Raw genomic sequence first — 16,355 nt, 5'->3', positions numbered from 1 at the left:
ATAAAGAATCGCACTGCAGACTACTCTACCTCGATATGACATGCGAGATGATCTGAATTAGAGATCACTTTGTAGAAACAGAAAATAGGAGGCTGGCATCAGAGGTTAAGTCCGCTTTCTCGTATATCAATGAGGCAACCAGATTGTGTTTTGAAAGATCAGCGGCGTGCAGCTCTGAACATAAATATTGGAGGAAAGGGTCTTCCTTTACATTGCTGATTTTTATCCTATCTTTGGTCGTTGGTGCTCTTGACCCAAGATGTTTCTGGGTAATACAAATATCATGTATCGCCGATTTATCCCAGGTACAGAGAAATTGTTTGTTTGAGTCAGCAGGTGCAGTCTCGTTTGAAATACATATCTATAAACGTAGGCTATATTGACATCATGCCTCACACAACTCTACTTCACGTTCTCAATCTACCCGTCTTTCAAGTCGTAATTTGTTGCCCACTTGAACAAAACCCCTGCAATTTGGAAGACGCGCAGATAATTCTGATGGGCAATCACGTGTGGATCAGCCTCCAACAGTGTTTTGCTTATCCCATAAATCGCATGGGGCGATAAGAAAACCGGTTATCGCATTTCTTCCAAGACTCACCAGGTTCCTGTCATGCCCCCTCCATGGAGTTGAGTTTGCCCGTTGACACCAGGCCCCAATAGTACAGTAGAAGAGTGTACTTCCTATGGGCCTACAAGCAATGAATGACGGCCCCCAATTAATGCCTCCTCGTGAGGTCAGGTGTGACACGGAGCACGACAGAATTCGCGATCTTTCAAGGTTTGACTTCACTGGGACCTGACGATCGCCCCCCCCCCATCTCAGCCGATCGTTTCCGCTAATTTTGCCCAATCATACCCTCTCTAGATACTATTGTACTTTTGAACAAGATCCTCTGTCGACAAGCAGTCCCCGTCTTTCTCCCGACCATACGTTGACGGCGCTTACGCAACTTGGTGTCTATCGTTTTGGATGCAATCGTTCTTTTGTTTCAATTATAGATGGCGAACAGCAACATCTTATCGCCGAAGCAACCGCTTCGGTCTCTTTACGCAACGCAGACTCCCATCTTCCTAATGACGGGATTTTCCTCGGCGTCCGAACCCTCGATCTGGAATGGGGTGTTTGCCCACATGCCATCCGTCTTTTCACAGGACAGGATGCATCGAAGATAACCGACACCGAAAATATCACTGCCAATCGGACTCGCAATATCATCCGTGATTTTACCTTGGAGGATTTTTACAAAGATCGTCCCTACGTCCAAAATTGGCCACACTTCCGTTTTTACGCTGAAGTGCCCTTATACAGCCCATCCGGGTACGTGCTGGGCTCATATTGTGTTGTGGACAATAAGGCACGTGCCGATTTCGGAGATGAGGAAGTTGCAGCTCTTCAGGAGATTGCCGATGCTATCTCGCAGCATCTCGAGAATATCCGAATTGTTCATTATAACAGACGCGGAGAAAATTTGGTCAAGGGCTTAACTGATTTTGTCAAAGGACACGCGAAACCAGACCGCGTTGATACTTCCAAACGACTTCCAGAGTCTCGAGAGAAGCTGAATTTCCACAACCTAAACCCGTGGAAGAACAACGTTCACGCAAGTGAGCTAGATGCGTCTCTTTCAACGAGTAAATCCAGTATTGGTGAATCAACATTGGACCAATCAACTTCAGTGACCCAAGAAGATGGAGCCTTGTCCCTTTTCTCAAATGCGAAAGACTCCGGGACGACACAAGCTACTAGTCAGCCCTCATCGCTTGCTCCAGGATCACCGGAATCAACGGAATTGCTAGCATATGACGATTACTTTCCTAATACCACCATTGATGACGTGCCTATCGCTGAACGTTTGGCTGCGATATTCTCTCGTGCTGCCATCCTCCTCAAATCGTCCATGGATCTAGACGGTGTAGTCTTTCTTGATGCTAGTCAGAGTGACTCGCAATTGTCAGTTTTCATCTTCTTCTCTACCGAAATATCCTCTAACATAAAACAGTGACCTCTCCGAGACCTCTGCGAACCAGAGTATCTCCTCAAACCCTAAGCATTTAGATTCGCAGAATGACCGTTGGGATTGTCTTGAGGGCAGCCGATCTAGCGAACATCCGCCAAGCAGCTTAGAAAACTTATGTTGCCCCTTAAATTATTGTACGGGCATGCCACCCTTCGATAATCCTAGTCCAGAACAACGACTCTCTATACCGGAAGGGCTGCTTCAAATCCTGATCAAAAACTTTCCGAATGGACATGTCTTCGACATGACAAATAAAGATGGGACCAACACTTTGCAAGACAAAGTTACTTCTTTGCTTTCACATAACCTACCAGATGCAAAATCAGTCCTTTTCGCACCAATTTGGGATTGGAATAAAGCACGTTGGTTAGCTGGAACGCTAGTCTGGACAAATGATTATCGGCGTCCGTTGGGTATCGAAGAATTGCATTATTTCAAAGTTTTTGGTGACTCCATTATTTCCGAGGTCTCGCGGGTGCATTGGAGCGCAACTGAGAAGTCAAAATTTGACTTCGTATCATCTATAAGCCACGAACTTCGATCTCCGCTTCACGGCATACTTGGAAGCACGGAATTGGCGCAGTCTTTACCACTTGAGCCCGCTCAGCAAGATATAATAAAAATGATAGAACAGTCGGGTCTGACCTTACTGGACACGATTGATCAGCTGTGAGTTTTTCTCTTCCTCAAACCGCCATGGCATTTTCTAATCAGCTTGTTTGCAGACTGGAGTACTGCAAGATAAATGACTTGGCGACAAATGGTTCGAGTGATGCCAGAGGCCAGGTTGATTTGAAAAATCAATCCGAGTTTGACCTTGGCATACTTGTTGAAGAGGTGACGACCGCTCTTTGCGCTGGTCGAAAGTCACAACGTTCCACCAATATCCCGATTGTAGCCTCTGGGTCCAGTGAAGAAGCTTGCAATAGTGATGAAGTTTCCGTGATAGTACGGATTCAGCAGCTAAATGCGTGGAAGGTTCAATCCACCGCCGGTGCGTGGAGAAGAATACTCATGAATATTATCGGCAACGCAATGAAATGGACTAAGAACGGCTTCGTTGAGGTGATACTAACAGAAGCAAAGTTAGAGAAAGAGAATCGCCAAGGCTCTTCTTTCGCCCATGTATCTGTCAGAGATACCGGCTGCGGGATCTCTCGCCCCTTTTCTCAAGGATATGCTCTTTTCTCCGTTCGCCCAGGAGGACTCACTATCTCCTGGTATTGGTCTTGGTCTCAGCATTGCACGCAAATTGGCCACGTCCCTTGGAGGCAATATTGGGGTCAAAAGCGAAATTGGTGCGGGCACCCAAGTGGACATCTTCATACCCGTCACAGCTGCGCAATCCGTTGAGATAGCAGATCGTAGTTCTTTGATTACAAAAGATTTTGCTCCATCAACGTCGATCAATGCATCCATTCTTGGACTACAGCTCCATCCGGAGGTGGATGAAGTCCCGACGGGCATTTTAGGTGTCGATGCGAAACGGAAGCTATCCATCCGCCACGCGCTCATGGACGTGTTCGCGACACGACTGGGCTGGCAATTGTCACCACGGAAGCCTTCTGACAGAATGCATGGCGATGTCGCGATTGTCGAGGAAGCAGACTTTAGCCACATGTTAAGTGAAGGTCTACTACAAACTGACCCTAAGCACGTTCGAGATTTCTTTATTGTCCTCGGCGATAGAAAAATGCTCCCGGCTGATGTTCTACCTGCAAATATCATCCGTGTGTCTCCACCGTGAGTCAACAGCTTTTTTCTTTCTGTAGTTATGGTATTGTAAGCTGACATTTGTTGCAGGTTCGGGCCTCGTACTCTTTATGACGCCGCTGAAAGATTTCTGAGAAGTTACAGAGCGTTGATGCATTTGGACCTAACTGAAGTGACTCCTATTACCATGTTGTCATCAAATCAGTCGCAGATTTCAACTTCAGCAGCAAGACAAAGTTCTAATAATATAGTTGACTGTTCCTCAGCCGTGTCCAGCTCTACCTATTCTTCCCCTCTCAATAACCTTCAGTTACAATCCTTTGCCACACAACCAGAGTGTCCGCAAGACAATACGTCTGTATTGATTGTGGATGATAATGATATCAATCTCAAGGTAAGCATGCACTCATCAAGATAACTGTGCATTACGATCCGCCTCATCTTACTCTGGGTTATTTCCAAGCTGACCGTTGTTCTATAAGATTATGTCGACCTTCATACACAAAATTGGCTTCCACTATGTCACGGCTACGAATGGGCTTATAGCTCTCGAGAAGTATAGCAATTCTGATCAACGATATGCCTTTGTTTTGATGGGTAAGCCCAAAGGAAGCTCTTCTCGAATCCACCTCTGCGGGTTGGCTAATGACAGTGCCAGATATATCCATGCCCGTAATGGACGGATTGGTTGCTACGAGGAAGATACGCGAGTATGAAAAGAGCAACGCGCTCAAACCATCTTGCATCATGGCCGTGACAGCAGTTGCCTCTAATGAGACTCGGAAGGCAGCGCTGAAGGCAGGCGTCAATGATTTTTTGGTCAAGCCATTGTCTCTTACAAAACTTCGTGAATTAATGCTGGTTTGATTACAGAGAGCTCACCATTGTCGCTGCTACTCAATTCGGTACAGTCTCAATATACGTGAAACAGAGCTGGATCTCTGTGTACTCATAAAATTGGGCGTTCGATCTTCGTTTAGCCGGTACTTCGAACATATAAATTAATATCGCTATTTGTTCCCACTTTTCGTCTTTCTACCCCATGTCATCATCATCGTTGATATATAACTAGGTAACAAGAGCCTCAAATGGCTTTGGCAACTTCAATGCCATGTCGCTATCTCGAGATGCGCTGTCTCGGATCCGCGATTCGCATGGTTATAGTCTTTTATGCCACAATCTTCGATGCGGATCTGGATCTGTCTTATTACCATATCTATGTCGAATGCCAAGTCACCTGTAGGGTGAACAGACAATCTGTGATGCATGGGCCCTGAATAGGATATTTTTTATCTGGGAAATTCGTCTAAATGGCAAAAACCGACCCTGGCCTTTCCCCCTTTCCGCGGGAACACACGGGAGCCGAAAGACCACCGTTGAATAGCCTAACCTAGCCTCGCCAACACCCGCTCATTGCCCAAACCCACCCGCGGAAACCCAGCCCATGGACCGTGTTGTACAGTATTCTCGAAATCGGCTTGACGACTGTGCATTGAGAAATTATTTTTATGGGCCCACTGCCAAGGCATTTCTCGCATGGATAAGGGCCCGCGTTAAATGTTCTGCATCTAATACCAGCACAATCAATGTTCATTGCCTTATATACAAAGCGGGTGGAGCGTTTTTACCGAAAGAGATACAATACCTTACACAGAGCGTTGAATCTACAGCCCAGACAGCCAAGGGTCTAGGTGAGGCTGACGACCCGCAGATACGCTAAATTTTCTTATTTCAACATTAATCAACTGCCTCAACGCCCAGCAAAAAAGCGGGCATCTACTACCAAGTCTGCCAGGATATACGTAGGTGGTCGCTGCCGCAGACCCTACTCGAGTGGCATAAAAGACTCTCATTCCCCGTCGAAAAGAAGATCACAACTTTCCTCCTCACACTCCGGAGCCACACGGACTTGGGGCGTCTTTTGCAGTAATATTTGCGTTACCAAGTGTGCCTCGCAGGAGAGGGCTGCGTCAACAAACTCTCCCTTACAGAAGATAATTCCTGTTTTGTAAAAATATATTCATTCAGGCAAGACCCGTGGCGCCGCGGATCTCGTTCTGATTCTCTGGCGACAAGCAGACACCTCTTCGTGGTGTCAAAGATTCGTATTCGAGTTCATCGTAAGTATTCGAAGAGACCAAAATCTCTGCTCCAGAGAATCTATAGAAATCAACCATATTCAAACAACTTTATATCATGTCTTCGACCTTTTCGTAGAGGGTCACGATTCTGTATACATAATACACGTAGTCTTCAATCGTTCTCTGAATTTGTATTCTGGATACTTATTTTTGTACGATATAGTATAGTAGACAGAAATATTGAATTTGCTGACGCGTTATATACCAGTATGGTTTGCTGCCGGTGAATACAGCTGCCATCCAGAATAATCAATATTTTGTGAAAATTCTGTCTTGGCTGGAGTAGTGATGAATTTGTGGGGTTGGTGAGATTTGGTGAATACTGACGACAAAAACCGTGACTCGTGGTCATAGTATATTGATGTAAGATATTGGGCTTGGTGGATCCTTAATAATTGTTGCTGGTCGTTGATGAAGTTGATGGTTGTTGACGTGCAGCGGCACGGTTGAGCGGTGAAATATCCATCGGTCATCAACATCCCTCGCCCTGTCTTAATACGGCTGTTCCAGGATCAATACAAAAATCAGTATACGGCGAGAAAAATACTGAGATTTCCATGTGAATTTGATGGTAGAGATAGTATAGAGACTGAATATTATTGGCACAAATTGATTTTGATTATAATATAGTATACTATTTAGTTATATCAATTTGTGTACAAATAAAGAACATGGACTGAAGATAAATATATCTAATCTAAGTTTATTTCTGCGGAACGATCTTTTCGGATCGAATTTGGTTGTATATTTTTCAATAATTAGACTGTATCAGAAACAGATATATAGCCGCAAACTAATATTGCCGTCTGTTTACCAATACACTATATATATCTTTAGATTGCACCGGTCCATTTAGTACTGGAAATGAAATGCGAGAAAAAAAATACCGGCTAATACTAAGCCTACTAAATTGTTATCTATCCACCAGTTCCAAATATTATTACAAATATTATTATCTTTTCTGGTATAGTTGAATGAATAATACTGCTGAAACTGAAAATATCGATTACGGATATAGCTGCTGCTGTTCTCCGCCGAATAATATAAGAATAAATCGAAAAATTCCTGCCGCGACGGAATTTTTTGGCCATCATAAGATATATTTCTCTGAGCGAATCTGTATTTTCCGGTGACAGTGTAAAAGAAATCAGTAATATTCAGTATAGTATAGTATAGAAAAAATCAATTATTTTATTCTGATAATACAGTAAACTGGGAATTGAAATATTTCTATAATAGAACTAAGAAACAAAATACTATTTGTTGATTAGACTAGAAAATAATAATATAAAAGAAATAGAAATAAGAATAGATTGTTATAGAATCTTTGACAATAAAAGAGCAATTTTGTTGAAATAGTATAGTATAAAATCTATTGTATCTGAATAAAATAGTTTTGGTACTATATTTGTAACGGTACTAAGGTACAAGCTAGCACTTGTTGACTAGGTGAGAGGATAATGGAAGAAGAAGAACAGGAGATCAATTCAATCACTTAGTAGAATATACAAAGAGACTGATTCTTGAAGAATCTTCAAGCAATCAGGATAACACAAGCAAAGTCATTCAACCTTTTCCTCACGTGTCTTCTTCGAGAAAGAAGCGGTGTCGGATCGGGTACGAAGCATGAAGATCAGTAGCTTCACCGAAAGAGGTAAGCTCTATAGCTTCACCGTATTATCCCTCAGATCCTTTGTCAGGGATCTCGTGACAACTATTCCCCCTTTCTTCGAGAGCCTGGCCCCAGGCGTATCTATAGACACTTCAAAGAGTGGTGTAGAAATATGAATGAATTCTTTGTTCCAGATTTGTTCTCTTCATTATATATGGACAGAATGGGTCTATATTGATTTTGTAGCAAAAGCTCAAAGAGGTCTTTTCTTCAAAGAGACGATAGATATAAAAAACCAGCAAAAAACCGATGCTTCCAGAAAATATTGCTTGGAAAATATCCAGTCTCGGTTCTCATAACAAAATATATTCGGTTTGTGTTGAGATTGTTATATCTGCGTCTGCATCTCCGACAATATCTCGCCGGCGGACGGCTATACCAGCAGCAGCTTCTGGATCGGCTTCTGTGATTTGTTCAACTATAGAAACTGCAGCAGCAGCGTCAGCAACAACTTCTGCTTCAGCAACCGCAGTATTCAGTCGCATTTCAATGATTTCTACAATAGCTGCCGGTCTGTCTTGTACTTGTAATAGATATGTACAGAAGGCGAATCCGGGACAAATCTCTGCTGCTGAGAAGAAGCGTCAAAAAAAAAGGGAGCAGGCAAAATGACAGGAAATTGTCTGTGGTAAACAATGAGCAGCTGCTGTTTCGATAGAGAGTGGAAATAGAGATGGAGATAGTAGTGATAATAGCAGTAATAACAATAGCAGTACCAGTGGTGGCAGTAGTTATAGTAGTAGTGATAGAGATACTTCGAATATAAATAGTGGTAGTAGCGCAGATGATCAAAATCTGATTGTATTGCAAGATAAATATTTATTTTGTCTTCGATATTTTAACAGAAAGATTATCCAATATAAGGCAAATGATTCTGACAACTATATATTTTATATTGACTGTCATTTCGATGTAGTTAATTCTAAATATTGTTATATCTGTTGGAATAAAAATAAGAACAGTGTTTGCAAATTAGTATATTTTTGATCTTGGCTTATAGTTGTTTTGCAGACTAATAGATTCTAGATATCTACTATAATAATGGGGGATACTAAGATATTTGTTGATATCTTAGATTGGACTGCTCGAATTCAGATAGCAGATTATACTGAGCTATCTGATGATTGGATTCTTGACTATAACAGTATTCAGATCGATTGGACTATATTTTGTATTCAATAGGCAGTATATTATTTATATATATTGGCTTTCTTGTTTTACTATATAATTTGGTAGTATTATATTCAGTTTGGATTTATAGTTAATACTATCAATAAAGTAAAAGAGAGTCAATACTATTTTGCTGAGATTTTGCAGAGAAAATAGATTCTTATTCAGTATTCTAATTCTCTTTTTGTTGGTTTTTTATATTGTTTATAGTGCAAGAATTCTGGATACAATTTATAGCAAACAGCTGTTTGGAATTTCTTTAGATCAATAGCAAATAGACTGAATTCTAGCAAAATCAAATATATTGATAGTATATTGAAGTTGACAGATAATTTTTGTGGATTATAGTAAAATCAGTTTATAATTGATTCCGATTTGTTCTCTTTTTGCAGAGAAATTGTCTTGACTATATAGATATTGAAACAGATAGAGTATATACAATTATATAACTAAGAATTCCGAATAGAGATAAATAATTGTATCTTTCTGTTTGGGAAGATATGTATATCTTTTTTATAAAATAGCAATATCTTTTATTTATATCTTAGTCTCTTTTTTTGTATTCTTTTTCTCGCATTTTCGCTCTCTTTTTCTATCTGTTATCTATCTTGTTCTATTTCTGCTTCTACTATTATAATCCGATACAGTTTTAAATAGATTCGGAGAAATGTCTTTTTTTTGTCAAAAACTTCAATCCATTGATGTAGCTATTCTGATATAGAGTCTCCAGAACAAGAATCTAGACCAACAACTTCTGTTCACTCTTCCGATGCTGATGAATCTTTTCGAGATTCACACTTTATATCTATCAATTGTATTCGAATCAGTATTAATTCTGTTGCTTCTATTTCTTCAGTTCAAGATAAGAATACCAATTTGTTCCAGCTCACTCAAATAGTATTGTCTGATCTTTTTTTCATTTCGGATTCTGGAGAGAGTCTCTCAGTCCTGATAGAAGATTCCTATATCAATCTGTTCTGTATTACTAACTTTGTTGTATTGTATAGATTTCTCAGACTTTATTTTTGTCTCGAATAAGTTCCAGTGCCGAAATATCTTCGGTTCCGATTTCTCTAGATTGGCGGTCAATAAATATTGCCAAGATTTGCGATACTTGCTTGATTTTATAGATCAATAGTCTCTTAAAGAAAAACAAATCAAATATTGTTTTTTTTTGTTCCGATTGCTGTATAAATTGTAGCTATTCGAAATACAATAAATACACAAAGAGTTGTTTAATATGCCGGCTATTGTCTACAACTATTTATAGATATATATATAATTGCAATCGTCTATTGAAGTAGACTCAGATTGTTTTCGAGTTTTTATTATCTCTGATTCACCACCAAAATTGTACCAAACAGCTTTACAAGATAATAATTGTATTTTTAGAGAATTTTAGAATTCTCTATTTGGACCACTGCTCTGAGATAAAGAAAATAGATTCTATTATATATATTTTGCTTGTCGAGAACTGTTTATAGATATTACTATAGAGTGATTGAAATCCAACTGAAGACAATCTCCGGAATATTCGAGGAGAGTGATACTATTATTATCAATATTTTTGTTGTACTGTGGAAAACAAAAGATATATTAATTGAATAAAAGTCAAATATAATTTTGTTAAGATTGTCAGGATTTTGTTATATTGTTATTATATAGATACTCAAAATTATCTGCTGAATTGATATATTGTATTCTAGATATATTCTCTTTATATTCTTTTCGGGATTGAATTGTTTAGATAGTTATTCTTTTTTTGTTTTTTTGTTTCCGATAGATACAAATAGTATTGCAGATATTGTCTATATGAATCTCTGGTTTCTATATATTGTATTTGGAAGACTATTCTTTCTATTTGATATAGAAATAGAATTCTTTCTGTATTTGCTTCTTATCTTGAATTTCTTCAATCTCCTATTCTTTGTCTTTATCTAGATCTGGTAATAATAATGGTTTGTCTGTTTCTTGTCTTGTATTCTATTTATCTAGAAGAGAGACAGAGAATATATTATACAATCTTTTGTATTTGTCTGATAGCTATAGACAATATATTTGCAATCTGATTTGCTCTCAGATTCGAAACAGATCAATCTATTGGAATAGAAGCTTTTTTGTTTGATCTTTGAAATATAAATTCTTGGTAGATAGTTTGACCAATTCGCTCTTCTAGAATTCCTTTGGAATATATTTCTTGTTATAATATTTCTGATACTGCTTTTGGGCTTTTTATATTGTTTTCTGGACTTTTTTATATACAATTTGTAGTTGTAACAGCTGTAATTCTACTGAGAATATTTCTGCTTTCTTGCTGTTTTTGCAGAGTTGGAAATTCAGATTGATATCTATAAAAACTTGGAATAGAATTTCTTGAATTGTTTGATTCACTATATTATTGTATACAAATTGAGCTATTTTAAGAAATTGAGTCCAATTTGTATATTGTTTGTTCACAAAACAGTATAGATAATTTTCCAAGATTTGGTTTATTTGTTTAATCTATCTATCTGTCTGCGGATAGAAAGCAGTTGAATATCAGAGCTTAATCTTTGAATAATAGTATAGCTCTGATCAGAATTTACTGATAAAAATAGATTCTTGATCTGATATAATCCTATCTAGATTTCTATATTCTAACTTAATTTGATTATAGAACAATTCCGCAAACTCAGCGGCATTGATTGTAGTAAATACAGAAATAAATTGAGAATATTTTGTGAATCTATCAATGATAACAAAAATAGTATCAATTGTTTTTTTTTGATAATCTATTTTGGATAGTTCTGTAATAAAATCCATTATCAATTCTGCAAAAGATTTTTGAGAAACAGAGAATAATTGCAACTGTCTATAAAACTGACATTATAGAATTTTGATTTTTTGACAAATTGTATATAATACAATATAGTCTTGTATTTTATTCTGAAGTCTTTCCCAATAATATTTCTATTGAAATAGCTTAATTGTATAAGTTTTTCCGAAATAATCTGCTAAAGAATTATTATAACAGATTTGGATCAATCTGGATCGCAGATTGCCGACAATAGAAATATATAATCTATTAGTATAGTAGAACAACTCTTTTGAATTTATATTTCAATACTTTCTTTTATATTTATTCTTTGATAATACAGTCTTTCGCTCGCAAATTATAGCATTTTTGAGCTATAATTGAACAACAAAATTTTCTAACTCTTCTGAAATTCTTTTATATAAGATATCTTCAACTACTATCGCAGCTAATACAATCCTAAAAAACACAAATTGAGCACAACTCAATTTCTTATAGATAATTATATTATTTCTCTGATCTGGATCTTCTACAATAATCACTCTATAAAAATCCATAAATATATTATTAATCCCTGTACTCTAAAATATATCCAATTTGCGAGAGATTCGAATACTCTCTGTATCGATACTATTTTCAGTCTGACTTCCACCAGAATCAGTTCAAGAATGATCTATATAACCAATAGCATTATCTCTGTTATCTATATTTTGTATCCGATTTGTATAGAAAATATATTCTATATATACAATACTTTTATAGATCAGATCGTCAAGCGAGCTACTAGTAGAGCGAATATCTATACTCTATAATTCTCTACAGATCAATACTTCAGTTCTTACTGAATATAAAGTATTCTCTCTATATTCTTTCTCAAATGGTCTATCAACTGCAAGCAATTCTTGAACAATTATCATTGCTTCAGATTCAAACTGATCACAAAATAATCTCAATATCTTCTCAATAGAAAAGGGCTTCTTGATTCCGGGAGTTCAAGACAATTTATTGACAGAATTTGTTTTATCTGATCAATACAAAATAACAAAATCAAACAGGATCAAATACAGATATCATTTGGTCTATCTTCTATTGATCTTGGACTGCTGCATAAACAACTTCAGATTGTTATAATCAAAAAGAATCTCAATACAATATCTATTTTCTTCAAGATATTGTCACCAATATTTAAAGAACTATATAATAATATATAGCTCTTGATCCAAGATAGTATAGTTATACTCTGCGGGCATAAACTTTTTCGACCAGAATACAACTAAATACTATATCTCTTTATACAATTGGAATAATATCTCTGCTATACCAAATCCAGAGATATCTGTCTCCACACAAATAGATCTCGCAGAATCGAAGAATTGCAGCAGCAGTACTTTTATAAATATCTCAAATAGAATACAAAACACTTTTGTCTCTCTCTTATTCAATTGTACAGATTCTGGTTTTTTTCTATTTTTACTCTCTTTCAAAAGTTCAGTAAGAGATAAAATAATAAACAAATAATCTTGAATAAATCACCGGTAAAAATTATAGAAACCCAGGAATATCTATATATTATAGTAGATTCAAAATAGTTTCTATCTCGAAATAGTCTTGACTTATTATTGATCTATAGCTATCCTTTGTCAATCCACAATAAATCCAAAGAACTCAATCTCAGATTGATAGAATATACATTTAGCAGACTTCGCAAAAAATTGAGTCTCTCATAGTCTTTCAAGTATTTTTCAAAAATAAATTATATATTCTTTGCGGATTCTTGAAAAGATCAATATATTATCTAGATATATAATACAAATAGTATCTAGTAATTCTGCAAGTACTGTATAGATATAGCTCTGAAACATTGCTGGGGCATTGGTAAGATCAAATAGTATAACTATATACTTATAGTGTCTATAACAGATATAAAATACAGTTTTCTATTCTTTGCCCTTATTGATCCTGATATAATAATATATATTCTGGATATCTATCTTACTAAAAAATTTAGTGCCCAATAGATGGTCAAAGATCTCTAAGATAAGGAATAAAGAATATCTGTTTTTAACAGAAACCTTATTCAATCCTCAGTAATCGATACACAATCAAAAATCTTCGTCTTTCTTGGAAACAAATAAAATAGAAGCTCCCGCAGAGCTTATAGAGAATCTGATTCAACTATTCTTCAGATTCTCATCAAGATATTCTTGTAGAGTCTTCAACTCTGTCTATGAAAAAAAATATATAGATCTATAAGAGAATATAGCACTCTCTTGAAGCTCAATCTTATGATCTATTTTTTTTTCTAGACAATATAATCTGTGAATTCTGCACTTGAAATATATCTTTGTACTCCGCAAATTCTGAAAGAATTTGATCTCGACTCATTACTGAATTATATTTGTTTTTGCCAGAAAATACTGGATTATTTTTAGAGAGCTGAAGAATTGTATATATACAGATTCTTTTTCTATAACTTTTATCAAATTGATATACTGTAAATATCTCTATCTTGAATAATTTATTCTCAAACTATCAACAATTCCATTATAGAACTAATACAATACAATAGTCTATTAAGATTATATTAAATAGAAGTACTGAAGATCTGTTAAGTCTCGGATCTCTATCGACTGCAATATAGAATTATTTTATAATCTTTTTGGTATCTTTTGAATCTCTAAAGACAATAAAAACAGTCCAAATACTATAGATAGATATTTGTTTGTTTCCAACAGTTTTGAGAATAGATACTATGAATTCTGTTTTCTGAAGCTGATACTTTCTCGCGAATTCAATGCTAATCAAATTGATCTCTATATATATATCTAGATCTGTATATATCTCAATATTGTTTCCAATATAGATCGGAATATAAACTTATATAACTATTTCTATTTGAGAATATAAGCCTGGATCCGCAGAATCTATTCCGACTCTTTATCTTTTCTCTGTCAATTTGTAATTGAATTATTCTTTATTTGTTGGATTTTTGAGATTTGCTGAGCTTTAGAATATTCTGGATATATATAATTCTTCTATCTACAATTATAGTATTCGATGTTGGAGAATTTCTTTCTAGGACCTGAAAATAGATAGCTATCACAAAAGAGATTTGAATCTATTTTGTGGTCAATCCTTTGTTATTTTGAAGAATAGAATGAGTTGTTGTTTTTTTGATTTGATTGGTTTGAGAAATATTTCGGTTGATTGCAGTTTCAAAAGCGATTAGAATAATTGTTATTGTTTTTTCTATTATATTTGTGTTTCAGATATTGTCTCTCTTTGTTTATAAAATATCAATATTTCTCAGCAGTATTGATTTATTGTTCTCTTATAATAGAAGCCAGATATATATTGTTTTCAACTCTGGTAGTAAGATATTGATCCAATTTAGATCAAAATTGTGCAGTATATTCTTTCTCAGATATAGATATCAGATAATATTTATAACTTTTGAGCCAATCATAAAAATTCTGTAGACTTTTCTCAAATTTCTGTTGAAGTTTGTTATATTCAATACAAATATCTCTCTCGAAATTCTGTATATTATAAATAAAACTTTGGATCTATTCTAAGAAGTGTCTCTATATATTCATAATTGAATTGTACTGTCTTTGAGTACAATACAATATCCATTTATCTCGGCAGTAGATATTTAGATACTATACTATCTTATTGATCTTGATATTATTTATTTGATAGATACTAGAATTGTCTTCAAAGATAATATTTAGACTGTTAATCCAGGATTCGCGTTTCTGTTATATAAATTTGGTGGTAAGATTCATAATCTTGATATTCTTGATTCTATTGGATTTCAGATACAAATCAATATCAAGACAGAATAAAAAAACCAATTCTTGTTTGAGCTTTTTCTCAAAAAGTCTAATATATTTCTTACTTTCAATTGTCTTCTAAAATATCTTTTTCTGATATCTCTGTTTTCTAAAAGATTGCTCAAGAGAATTGAATACTTTATTTTCACCTTTGTCGATCTCACTAAAATCTTCCGCTATTGATTCGAGACCGACTTGTCTCACTTGTCCTCGAATCGAGATATCCAAACTAGTTGTTCTGTCCTGAACAGCTTCTTCTATATCAATCTCGGATACCGGTTCAATCTCGGATTCAGAGATAGGATCGGATCAGATACAAATCGAGCGCGATCTCTGCCGAATTATCGGCACAGTTTCTATAGAGATCTCAGGATCAGCAGTAGAATTGCGACAGATTGAGGGTGCCATTATTCTTCTCAGATAGTCAAAGAAGAAGAATCAGAATTGTAACAGTACTAAGATACAAGCTAGCACTTGTTGACTAGATAAGAGGATAATGAAAGAAAAAGAACAGGAGATCAATTCAATCACTTAGTAGAATATACAAAGAGACTGATTCTTGAAGAATCTTCAAGCAATCAGAATAATACAAGCAAAGTCATTCAACCTTTTCCTCACATACCTTCTTCGAGAAAGAAGCGGTGTCGGATCGGGTACGAAGCATGAAGATCAGTAGCTTCACCGAAAGAGGTAAGCTCTATAGCTTCACCGTATCATCCCTCAGATCCTTTGTCAGGGATCCCGTGACAATATTTCTGTTTCGGATATAAATATATACCAAAATATCTATATAATAAACTGACTGAATAATTATATTTGTATATATAGAATTTTTCGAAATTTTTTCAAAAATGAATTTCTATATTTAATAATTAATTGAATTGATTTTCTATTTTTTTATTTAATTGGCAAATATTAGTTTATAATTTAATTCTCTTATAATTCAGATTGATGCGTCGTGCCAATGATTTAGCCTTTCGAGCATCTTTTACGAAAGAGATTCCAGGG

The 16,355-nt window shown here is 35.9% G+C and overlaps 1 protein-coding gene across 1 annotated transcript; it reads left to right on the top strand.

Moving 5' to 3' along the window:
• Positions 1-701: 701 nt before the first annotated feature.
• Positions 702-4,601, top strand: N7469_006659 (uncharacterized protein; the record flags this gene model as incomplete). Its single annotated transcript, XM_056645577.1, has 8 exons — positions 702-781; positions 869-1,954; positions 2,004-2,690; positions 2,747-2,999; positions 3,112-3,764; positions 3,825-4,128; positions 4,217-4,331; positions 4,393-4,601. The coding sequence occupies 8 exons, from the start codon at positions 702-704 to the stop codon at positions 4,599-4,601; spliced, it is 3,387 nt and encodes a 1,128-aa protein (XP_056499018.1).
• Between the last annotated feature and the right edge of the window lie 11,754 nt (positions 4,602-16,355).

Source organism: Penicillium citrinum (assembly GCF_028827155.1).
Source record: "Penicillium citrinum strain IBT 23319 chromosome Unknown utg000006l:1.0-3011923.0:1.0-3012962.0, whole genome shotgun sequence".
NCBI lineage: Eukaryota > Fungi > Ascomycota > Eurotiomycetes > Eurotiales > Aspergillaceae > Penicillium > Penicillium citrinum.
The sequence above is the reverse complement of the archived record's forward strand: the minus strand, read 5'-3'. Positions and strand labels throughout refer to the sequence as shown.